General features: G+C 44.8%; 1 protein-coding gene across 1 annotated transcript; it reads left to right on the forward strand.

Annotated features, from left to right (window-relative positions):
* LOC127596237 (nuclear pore membrane glycoprotein 210-like) lies at positions 1-11,702 on the forward strand (the record flags this gene model as incomplete). Its single annotated transcript, XM_052058490.1, has 5 exons — positions 1-165; positions 9,397-9,520; positions 9,606-9,764; positions 11,404-11,472; positions 11,560-11,702. Coding segments are annotated over 5 exons (660 nt in total), but the record flags the coding sequence as incomplete, so codon positions are not given.
* Positions 11,703-12,136: the final 434 nt, after the last annotated feature.

A 12,136-nucleotide genomic window follows, 5' to 3' on the forward strand; every position in this document is an offset into this window, starting at 1 on the left:
TGTCCCTTCTCAAGGTTTCCGAAGTTCTCCGAGTTTACAAACAAAACTCCTGAAAACATCTCTGAAATGGAGCGTGTCGGAAAACAAGGCGATTTCATTTTGGTGTCACGCCTGAAAACAGGGCATGCAAAAGTGAAGGCCAGAATTCAAGACTCCATGTATCAAGTAAGATAAAAATACTTTTCTGGCACAACTATCCAAATGGTTTGCCTGAGTGTTCGACAGCCTCCAGGATTTCCTGGTGTTTGAAAATGAGAAGAATTTAAATTGTGGCCTCTGTGTGACCACAAACCTCCACTGATGTTTCGATCTAAAAATAGCAAGATGGGATAATCATTGGTCCCAACCTGTGTTGTAATTTCACAGGTTTATGGCCTCTATGCGGCAATCGTAAAATAAAAGTTAACATCATTAATGACTCCCCCTTTCTGTACGAATGGGAAAAGACACCATTAAAGATGAAGGTGAAAATGGAGGGAGTGATGGTATGAGAATTGATTCTTTTTGAAATTTGTCAATTCTATTCATTTTTTTTAAATGTTTTAAATTATTATTATTTTTTTGCATGCTTTAAAATGAAAAAAATAGCTGTGGCCTAAAAAAGGGCGCCACCGTGGATGACTGGTCAGCACCTCTGCCTCACAGTGTAGAGGTGCAGGGTTCAATTCCGACTGTTAGGTTCACACCAAACTTAATAATGCACAAAGTATAAACTGAAATCACTGGTCACAAGGAGACAGGCATAAAAAAAAGCATGAAACCAAAAGCGCTTGCAAAGGCAAGGTTAAATAGAACACAGAGTAAATGAAAAAAATAAAATGTCAAAAGCCCAATAACACAAAAACAATCAAGAGTAATTAAGAGTACCGTATTTTCACGACTATTCGACGCATCGTACTAATGGCCGCAGTCTCATTAATGCGTGACATTTCTGTATTTTACACATACACAGGACGCATCGTACGAATAGCCGCAGTTTTACAGTGGTAAAACATACGCCAGCTTAAACATACGGCATGCATGCGCGCACTCTAACACTTGAAGCATACGGTAGCATGCCAAGATATACAGATAAGCTAAAAACACGTTTTTAAAAAGGCAACGAAAGCAGAACTGAGTTCGGGTGTATTTTATTTAGCCATCGTACAATGTTCTCACGTTTATCGATCAATCATCACCCAGAAATCCATCAAAGCCCTCATCCTCTGTATCAGAAGCAGAGGACTGCACATCTCAGTTGTCAATGAATGCATCACATGCTAGTGTGAGTTGCTACGCATTGCCGAGCGGAAAGAAGGAGTAGCAACAGCAAAGTCAACATTTCTCTCGTGTGAAGCTTTCCCACATTTGAAAGTAAAGAAGAGAGCGAAACATGGTGGCAGCGCGCGTGTGTGTAGAAAGAATTGAACAATTGTGCAAGTACCGTAATCCATCAAAAACGCTGCGTTCCCTCTCGTTGTTGCGTATTGTGGCGTAACTCGCCAAGCGCTGCCTCTCACTCTTTGTAAAGTTGTGTTTGCCACCGATCATCCATTGTTCCCATGCCGTTTGCAAGTTTACTTTGAACGCCCGGTTGATGCCAATGTCCAGCGGTTGGAGTTCTTTAGTCAAGCCTCCGGGAATAACGGCAAGCTCAGAGTTCATTTGCTTGACTTGTTTTTTTCACCGCTGCTGTGAGATGGGCACGCATGCCAAAAGCATAACCGGTGGCTTTAAGTTTGAACTGAGCTTCGTAGGCGTGTCTTTTTGTCGAATTTATTTTCAGGGGTTCTTCGAAACCAAAACCGGAGTTGTTTTGCAACAATGCACATTGCCACACTCTATACAAGTGTTGGTCCTGGCTTGAGGCGTCCCTTTAGCGTCCAACACGCCCACCCTTCACCATTGGCGGACTAGCTTGGCTGTCCTCTCTCTCCCTCTCTTTCTCTCTCTCCCTCTCCATATATGTATATATACACGCCCACCCTTCCCTGATTGGCCAACTTCTTCCCGCATGCCTGGCCACAGTCACTTCCGCCTTTTCTCTATATAAACAGCGTGTCGGCTGTCAGTCAGATTTTGGAACTCAGCGCATATAAAGGACGCTCCGCACCATAAGGCGTCCTGTCCATTTTGGAGAAAATTTAAGACTTTTAATGGCGCCTTATAGTCGTGAAAATACGGTAAGTTTAAAAATCCATGAGCGCCAAGCAGCACAAATGAACCAGCTGCTGAGGGATGGGACTCACCCAGGATGGCTAACCGAAGGGCGAACGATCCTGATCATGAAGGATCCCTCAAAGTTGTGCGGTCCCATCCAACTATCGGCCAATAACCTGTCTCTGCACAACATGGAAGCTCATGTCAGGCATCATTGCGGCTAAGATAAGTGGACGCATGGATCAATACATGAGCGAAGCACAGAAAGGCATTGGTAGAGATACCAGAGGAGCCAAACATCAGCTCCTGGTTGATAGAACAGTCGCACAAGACTGCAGGTCCCTACGTACCAACCTGTGCACAGCCTGGATTGATTACAAGAAAGCCTATGACTCGATGCCACATACATGGATCACTGAATGCTTGGAGTTGTATAAGGTGAACAGGACCCTAAGAGTCTTCGTTGCGAACTCGATGAGGAAAACCACACTTGAAGCCAATGGCAAGCCACTTACCCAAGTGTCCATCAAATGTGGCATATACCAAGGTGATGCACTCTCCCCACTGCTGTTCTGCATAGGACTGAACCCCCTAAGGCCAAGTAATCACCAAGACAGGCTATGTATACCGCCTCAGAAATGGAGCTACAATCAGTCACCTCCTCTACATGGATGACATAAAGCTGTATGCTAAGAGCGACAAGGACATAGACTCCCTGATCCACACAACTGGATCTACAGCAGCGACATCGGGATGTCTTTCGGGCTTGAGAAATGTAGTCGGATAGTGACTAAGAGAGGAAAAGTAGTCCGCACTGAAGGGCTCTCACTCCCTGAAGGAACAATAGCAGACATTGAGGACAGTTTCAAGTACCTCGGTATACCACAAGCCAATAGCAAACTCAAACTGGCAACAAGGAAAGCGGCTACGGCCAAATACCTCCAGCGAGTGAGGCAAGTCCTAAGAAGCCAGCTCAATGGCGAAAATAAGACCCGGGCAATAAACAGCTATGCCCTGCCAGTGATCAGATACTCTGCAGGAATAATAAGGTGGCCAAAGGAAGAGATTCAGACCATGGATGTTAAGACCCGAAAGCTCCTAACCATGCATGGGGAGTTCCATCCCAAATCCAGCACTCTGAGACTGTACGCAAGCCGAAAGGAAGGAGGCCGGGGACTAGTGAGTGTGAGAGCCACTGTCCAGGATGAAACATCCAAGCTCCATGAATACATCAAGGAGAAGGCTCCAAGGGATGACATACTCAGAGAATGTCTCAGACAATGGGGAACAGAAGATGAGGCGCTGGAAGAGGGAAAGCCTACATGGAACGGCATAACCAGGTGTCTGGCATAGTCAACCGAAACATCTGTGCGGAGTATGGAGTGGAAACCCCAAGGTCAAAAACGGAAACACCTCCGAAGGTGGCGGAGAATGACAGAGCGAAGATCCTGTGGGACTTCCAGATCCAGACTGACAAGATGGACTTTGAAGTCAAGAATGCGCCCGAGTAGGCAGCCGTCAGCAAGTGCTCTCATGAGCCTTGCTTTTTTTTTGTTGTTCTTGTGTTTCTTTTGTCACTTTGTGTTTGTTGTTACGTCGTGTGGACTTGATGTGGACCTTTTTCAGCATTTTTGGCCACGACATTCATCAAGGAGGAGACTCTGTGCTTGGTGGTTGCGCCTTCTCGGCAGCATGGGTATACCAGCACTGTTTTTGACTGGAGGAATGTCGGCGCCATTTGAATGTCGTTGCTGGACAGTCCCGGGGCGCTTGTGTCTTGCGCCTGTAATGGGCAGCATTTTTCACAGCCCCGCTTTGTTCAGCTGAGAGATCGGTGCTGTTGAACGGTGTGCGGCTGGATGGAGGTCTTGAGGAGCCGACGATGAGAAGAAAGGAGCGTTGGCGCGGAGTGCCGATGCGGATTTGGAGCTGGGAGTCGCGGCTTGGAGTTTGAAGCGGATTATGTGGGACAGGAGAAGTGAACTAATCTCTTTTCGTCAATGGATGCTACAGCTTCGTGTTTGCTTTCAAAACTTCCAAGATGGCCGCTTGTGCGCCAGTGTGTTCGGCGACGCTCCTGCCATTTCGGGTTTTTTTACTTTTCGCAATGCTTGTTACCTCCCTAACAGCGTCTCGGTTGGTTTATGATCGCCGATCGTTGTTATTGATTCAACAACACGTCGGAGATTCGGCCGCGTTTTGGCAAGATTGTGGTGGAAAGACGCTACCTCCGTTCTTGGCTAACCTGCCGGCTGATCTCTTCCGCGTTCGCTCGCTCCCTTCACGAAAGCGCCGCCGCCGCCGTGGCAAACGCAGTGGTCAGCTCGTGAAACTGAAACGGGATCTGAGACACACTTCGATCGCTCCGGCGTGGTGTGCCCTCGACCCCGTCGCCTCGTGCTTGCTAACAGTCGTTGGCTCTCCCATCGTGCCACGGCATTTCTACCCTGCGCGCATTTCTCGGGGAGGAATTCAGCGAAACCTTTTGAGGGAATTCCCCCGGGCTCGGCGATTGACAGAGGGAAGCCCTCCCATTGCTACTTCCACAAGGATCGCGTTGTTAAACGCCCGGTCGCTGACGAACAAGACCCATATTCTGAGGGAGTATTTTCTTTCCAATGACTTGGATTTTCTGTGTCTGATGGAGACTTGGGCAGGTACCGGTGAGTACAAAGCTTTGATTGAATTGTTACCACCTGACTGTGATTTCCTCGATACCCCGAGGACATCAGGACGTGGTGGAGGTACGGTAAGCATTTTTAAGAACAATTTCAAATGTAAACGGTGCACATTCACCACATCTGCCAAGCAAGAAGCAACCTTCTTTGAAGTTGGTCGTGTTTTCCCGGTGCTTTGTGCTGTCATTTACCGTCCTCCTAAATACAACAAAGACTTTTTAAGCGACTTTTCAAGCTTGACTTTTCTTGCGGAAATCAGGCTGAGATATGATCGTATTCTCCTAATGGGGAATTTTAATATCCATGTATGTTGTCCGGAAAAAACGCTAGCAAAAGACTTCTTAAGACTTATCGACTCTTTTAATTTTGTGCAGTATGTGACCAGCCCGACACACGAACAAGGACATATTTTAGACCTTGTCCTTGCTCATGGTATAACGGTGTCAAATCTGGAAGTCCTTGAAAATGGAATTTCTGATCACATGGCAGTTTTATTTGACGTAGTCTTATCGCATGCTGCTGTGAAATCTGGCGCTCCTAGTTGTAAACGCCGAATTTTTAACCCTCACACTGCTAGTCGTTTCTCTGATGCCTTTAATAACCTTTGCGTACCCTCGTCTAACACAGAGGAACTCACCTCTTGGTTCGACTCGTCATGCCGGGCCATCCTGGATTTGGTGGCTCCTTCAAAAATTGTGCTGCCAAAGCCTAAACCCGAGCCATGGTTTAACGACATTACCCGCGCAGCTAGACAGGAGTGTCGCAAAGCTGAACGCAAGTGGAAAAGAGACAAATTGCATGTCTCTTCTCAAATTTGGAAAGACAGCTGGCGTAACTACCAGCTCACAGTAAAAGAGGCCAAAAGAGAATATCTGTCGGACCTTATTCTAGCCAACCGTCACAACCCTCGTGCACTATTTAAAACGATAGATTCTGTACTCAAACCCCCTCTGCCTACTTGCTCGGATTCTTCAGCCGAGATGTGCAACAGATTCCTTCAGTTCTTTATTGATAAGGTCTCTACAGCTAGGATTCCGGTCCCAAATACCGCATCTGACCCCTCTGTCCATGTTCCATGTTCAGCTGTCCTAAATTCTTTTGATACTGTGTCCTTGGCGCTTTTGGAGGATGTAGTTCGCCAGACGAAGCCATCTGGCTCCCCTTGCGACTCTCTTCCCCCACGCTTCTTTCAGGAGGTTCTCCCGAGTGTTGGTGCATCGGTCTTGGATATCATCAACAGCAGCCTTTCTTCTGGTGTAGTTCCCCAACAGTTTAAACATGCTGTGGTCCAACCCTTGATCAAGAAACCTGGTCTTGATCCAGATGAGCTGTCAAGTTACAGACCCATTTCCAAACTGCCTTTCATTTCCAAAATTCTGGAAAAAGTGGTGCACATGCAGTTGAATCTTTTCTTGGATGAACATAACATCTTGGAGGTCTTCCAGTCAGGTTTCAAGACGATGCATAGCACGGAGTCAGCCCTGTTACGCGTTTCTAATGACATCCTCCTGGCAAATGACTCTGGAGACCACGTGTGTCTGGTTTTATTGGACTTAACTGCAGCATTTGATACAGTGGATCACAGTATTCTGCTGACTCGTTTGCAGCACTTGGTGGGCATTGGCGGGAGTGCTCTTGATTGGTTTAGGTCCTATCTAGCTGACAGGACCTTTTGTGTCAGCCTTGGCTGCTCTGAATCACACACTGCTCCCCTGTCATGTGGTGTTCCACAGGGCTCAATTCTGGGGCCTCTGCTGTTCTCGCTGTATCTGCTCCCATTGGGTTCCATCTTAAGGAAACATGGTATTCCTTTCCACTGCTATGCAGATGACTGCCAGATCTATGTCCCACTGAGCAAGAAAGACACCTTCTCATTAAGGCCACTCCTATCCTGTCTGGAAGAAATCAAAACCTGGATGGCACAAAATTTCTTGAAGTTCAACGAAAAGAAGACAGAGGTGATATTGTTTGGCCCCAGTGGACCTTGTACATTCCATCCTGTAGACTTGGGCCCCCTATCTCCTTATCTGAAATCAACGGTCTCAAACTTGGGACTTAAACTGGACAGTGATTTCAAACTCGATCGGCAAATTGGTGCCGTTGTTAAATCCAGCTTCTTTCACCTTAGACAGCTGGCCAAAATAAAACCTTTCCTCTCACATGAACACTTTGAGACAGTAATTCATGCCTTTGTCACATCCCGGCTCGATTACTGCAACGCCCTGTACTTTGGAGTCAGCCAGTCCTCCATCAAGCGCCTTCAGCTGGTACAGAATGCCGCTGCTCGCCTCTTGACTGGTACTCGTAAGAGGGAGCATATAACTCCTACTTTGGCATCCCTTCACTGGCTCCCCATTCATTTTAGAATTATTTTTAAGATCCTCCTCTTTGTTTTCAAATCTCTGAATAATCTCGCGCCACCTTACCTCTCTGAGCTCATACGCCCCTACACCCCTGCCCGGCGCCTCAGGTCTGTGGACCAGTCTTTGCTAGGCGTACCAAGAACTAAACTGAGGCTCAGAGGGGATCGAGCCTTTTCTGTTGCTGGTCCATCTCTCTGGAATGACCTCCCACTGAACATTCGGCAAGCCTCCTCGCTGCCCATCTTTAAAGCCCTCCTCAAAACTCACTTGTATTCTTTGGCGTTTGACTCAGCATGACTTAGATTTGCTCTTGATTTTACTGCTTGGTGCTTTCTACCGCCTTATTACTTATTACTTATTACTGATTCGTCTTACTGTTTATTGTATATGTTAAATCGCTCCATGTACAGCACTTTGTATGCAGCGATGGCTGTTTGAAAGTGCTCTATAAATACTGTTGACTTGACTTGACTTTGCTTGTAGCAGACGTGTGCACATTTTTCAGCATGATGTCTCTGATCCACTGGTGAAAGGACACTTTGATCCTCTCCTCTTTCATCTATAACTGCTTCAGACAACAAAGTGTATGCAGAAAAGTGGTGAAGATTGCGCGACTGTCTCTGTCCTATGTGTTGTCTTGTGTTATTTTTTGTTATTTTGACTTCAAAATGGCGCCGCGAGAGTGGCTGCCTTTCCAGCAGCTCCTATTTTTTTGTTGTTCTACTTCTTCCTTTCATAACTTTGCTGCTGTGAATCTGGAATTTCTCCATTGCGAGACTAATAAAGGTATTCTTAATGTATTCTTAATGGTAATGGCGAACCAACCAGATATCGTGATCATAGATAAAGGGCAGAGGAAAGCCGTGGTAGTGGATGTAGCGGCCCCAAATGATGGAAACATCAGAAAGAAGGAACACGAGAAACTCGAGAAATACCAAGGGCTCAGAGAGGAGCCGGAGAGAGCCTGGAAGGTAAAGGTGACAGTCGTGATTGTGGTGGTCGGAGCACTTGGGGCAGTGACCCCCAAACTAGATGAGTGGTTGCAACAGATCTGGGGAACAACATCGGACATCTCAGTCCAGAAATGTGCAGTGCTGGGAACAGCAAGGATACTGCACAGAACCCTCAAGCTTCCTGGCCTCTGGTAGAGGACCCGAGCTGAATGAGGGATGGACACCACCCAAGGGGGGGTTAGACGAGGATTAAAAAAAATTATATATATATATATATATATATATATATATATATATACTGTATATACAGTATATAAATGAGAATATGAGAACGAGTGAGAGCGGCCATGAAAATAATACTGAAACGTAACATCCAGCGAGGTCAATAATCTGACAAGGAGAAGTAGAAGTCGGAGTCCACCCAAGCTTGATGGGGTACCGAGGCAAAGGTGCACCTGCAAGAGGGAACACCCTCCACTCCAACTAGAGCTAGAACACAATCAAGAAAGTCATGAGATCGGCCTTTCTGTTTGAAGTTTGCATGTTCTCCCCGTGCCTGCGTGGGTTTTCTCTGGGTACTTCGGTTTTCTGCCACATTTCCAAAACATGCATGGCAGGTTAAGAGAACACACTAAATTGCCCCTAGGTGTGAGATTGTTGATCAGTGTGTGCCCTGAAATTGGCTGGCAACCAGTTCTTTTTTCAATTTCTTAAGTGTCTGAGTAAAAGGCCTTTTGTATACTTGTGTCAAAGTACACAAATGATAGTAAGTTACAGGACACGTGACATCCACATGTGACAATTTTTTTTCACTTGGTTTTGGGGTAGAGGAGGCAATAAAAGCAGAGCATAGCTTTGATTGCCATGAGGACCGACTGCTATACTATTTGTCACCTTTTCCGACCAAGAGACTAAATATGGATATATTGCATCAAGAAGTTGCATGTGGCCTAACAAACTGTGACAAACAAATAATGCTTCATGACTCGTTGTTGGCGCCCAGATAGATATGTTTGAAGCCTCACTGTTTCTGTTACAGTGGAGTGGTAATGCTTGTAAAAAAATGCATTTTCACCAATAGAGAGGTACAGTAGCTAAAGTTGTTTCCAGTCCAGAGACCCAAATATTTGCATACAGTCGATTCAACAAGTCACCTCGACTCCGTGTTCCCTTTTCAGACAAACTCCCTTGTGTCGCTTGTTTTCAAATCACTGGTCATGAAGATGAAGCTCTTCCTATGTTGCTGTGATATCTGTCCTGCAGGGTCTGGATGCAGTTGAGGTGGAAATACAGATTTTAGAGCACATCTTGCTGAGCCCTGCGCATAACATCTACCTGATGGTTGGAACATCAATCCGATACCAAGTCCTGAAGGGCTTGACAACCGGTAAGACTAATTCGTGGAGCTCGTATTTGAGTGTCTTGAGTACGTCTGAGATAGAATGTTGCCGTTTCCCAAACCGTTTCTCAAGAGCTTTCAATGCCATGTGATGAATATGAACTGCACCTTGAGAACAGCGTGGTCAACACAAATGGGAATCCAGATGTTGCTGTCGCACGTCTGGATCAAAGAACCTCCACAGTGACAGCCATTCAACTGGGACACATCAATGTTGTGCTCTACCAGAAAAGTATCCTTCTGAAACATTTTCACCTGCCACTCTGTTGGGAGACTTCACAAGGCGTTGTTGCGCTGTGTTGGACCATGACAACCCATTGCACATGGACAGTATTTTTAGGCTGCACTGATTGATGGACCTGTTTGGGTTTTACGCTCATAGCTCGAGTAAGCTGCTTGCAGAGTAGTGCCATGTTTTTAAATACATCACTCCAGTCATGTCAGTCAAAAATAATAGAAATAATAATAATAGAAATAGCCCTTTTTGGGAAATAAGACATTTTTATTTTAACTTTGTTAAACAGTAGTTGTAATTTTCCCATGAATTTAACAAAAACAAAACAAAATACTAATTTTACCAAAATAAATACTAAACATAAAAACAAAAATATCATTTTCATTTGTACAATTCCCCTTTTCACATCCCTTCTGAAATCACTTAAAAAATATATCAGAAGAGGAGTTAAGAACCATTTTAAATACTGACACAAGGGAGCACAGGAATGTGGAGTGCTTTTCTTCCACAATAGGTGAATGCCATGTCTGAGCCATGCAAATATTATTTGAGGACGCCATTGAGATGTTCATTTACCATGTTGCGGTGTTCTGCTATTAAACAGCTGCAAAGTAGACGGCAGCAGAACTGCACACAATCGAAACCTCCCGCGATTCGTTTTGTCTAATTCTCTGTGTGCGGCTCTCCTGGGCTGAAGCTGTGAGCACACTGTGGCGTCGCGCATGCGTCTGTTTCCTGACACTATCATCCATTTTGAATGCGTGCTGACGCTTATGTATGGACACACCTTAAGTTCAGAGGAACCAATCAGCGCATCGTATATGCTTACGCTTATGTATGGACACACCTTAAGTTCAGAGGAGCGAATCAGCGCATCGTTATCGCCGACATGCCCTGCTCTGGCAGGGTCTCGAGTGAGTCAAACATTATACACACAAAGTCGCGCTGCCGCGGTCCTCCGAATTACATCTGTTAGCAAAGAATACAACGGATAATTTTAACAAGCGATCGCGGTAATGCGCAGATTATAGTCCACAAATATAAAATGTATAACGTAAAAATCAATTTATAAATTATTTTATACAATTTGCAGAGGGACCGGACAGAGGAGGTCGGACAGAGGAGGTCGGCGGTCCGGTCGTGGATCGCGGTCCGCCAGTTGAGGAAGAGGGGTGTATAGCATTGCTAATGTTTCATCAAGAAGTCTCATTTTTATGGTTTGATCATAATATCTTCAAGAAGTCAATTGGATTAGGTCAGCAATTGTGTTGTCATTGATGAGTAACTAATTTTTACACAAGAGGACCTCTCAATTTTTTGACCTAACTAGCATCCAGTATGGAGCAAGGGCTCCTTCTTGGCTACAAATTTGCATTTGTTGGCCACAAATATTTTGCACGTTATATTTACATTGTGACCAGTGTTTATTTTTCGTCATGTCAGGGCAGTAACCGAGCCATTTCAGTTCCATTCTACACAAAAATATAGTACAGTGAGTTTCATTATAAAATATGTTTCTGTTTGGCATCTTCTTCCGTGTGACCCCTTTTAATTTTGAGTGGCCCGCCCCTCCAAAGGTTCTGCATTTCCCAGCTGTACACGGTTTGGTTCAATTTTCCTTACAAATATTGTTTAGGTCTTCGGATGCAAGATGTGTTTCATCTTACCGACAGCACTTTGTTTGTGGTGCAACCGGCCTCCTTAGGTTAGTTCAGTCACTGCTGCTTACTTTTGTTTTGAAAGAGAAAGGTGAGTGCAAAAAGTCTTTTTCAAACCTGTGTGTTTGATTTAGGCTTTAAAATTCATCCTGGAAGCAATTGGGTTCTGGAAATGGGTCGAGACTATGATATCCTGATTGAAGTACTCGATAAATCTGGCAACAAGCTCTACTTGTCTGATATAAGTAAAGCTCAGTCAAAGAGCACCCGTCGATGACACTGTCACAGTATTGTTTGTTTGTTTGTTTATTGAACATAAAACATATACAGTAATAATTTGACAGAAAATAAAGTAAATAAAATAGTATAAAGGAAAGAGAAATCAGTCATCATTCAACACAGTTATTATGTTCAAGGGAGTAGGATGAAGTAAAAAACTTATCTCGTCCTACCCCGTGTTATGTGTTTATATCTAATAAATCATTTTTATATCAATCAGAAAAGAAAGAAAGTAAGAAGAAAGGAGTCTCCATTAAAGCTCATACTAAATTTACCCTTAACCGTGATATTTTTACAATTTTTTGGTTTGTATTGAGATTACCGTATTTTCACGACCATTCGGCGCACCGTATTGTTGGGCGCAGTCTCATTAACGGGTACTATTTCTGTATTTGACACATAGACAAAACGCACTGTATTATTGGGCGCAGT

Source organism: Hippocampus zosterae, chromosome 2 (assembly GCF_025434085.1).
Source record: "Hippocampus zosterae strain Florida chromosome 2, ASM2543408v3, whole genome shotgun sequence".
NCBI lineage: Eukaryota > Metazoa > Chordata > Actinopteri > Syngnathiformes > Syngnathidae > Hippocampus > Hippocampus zosterae.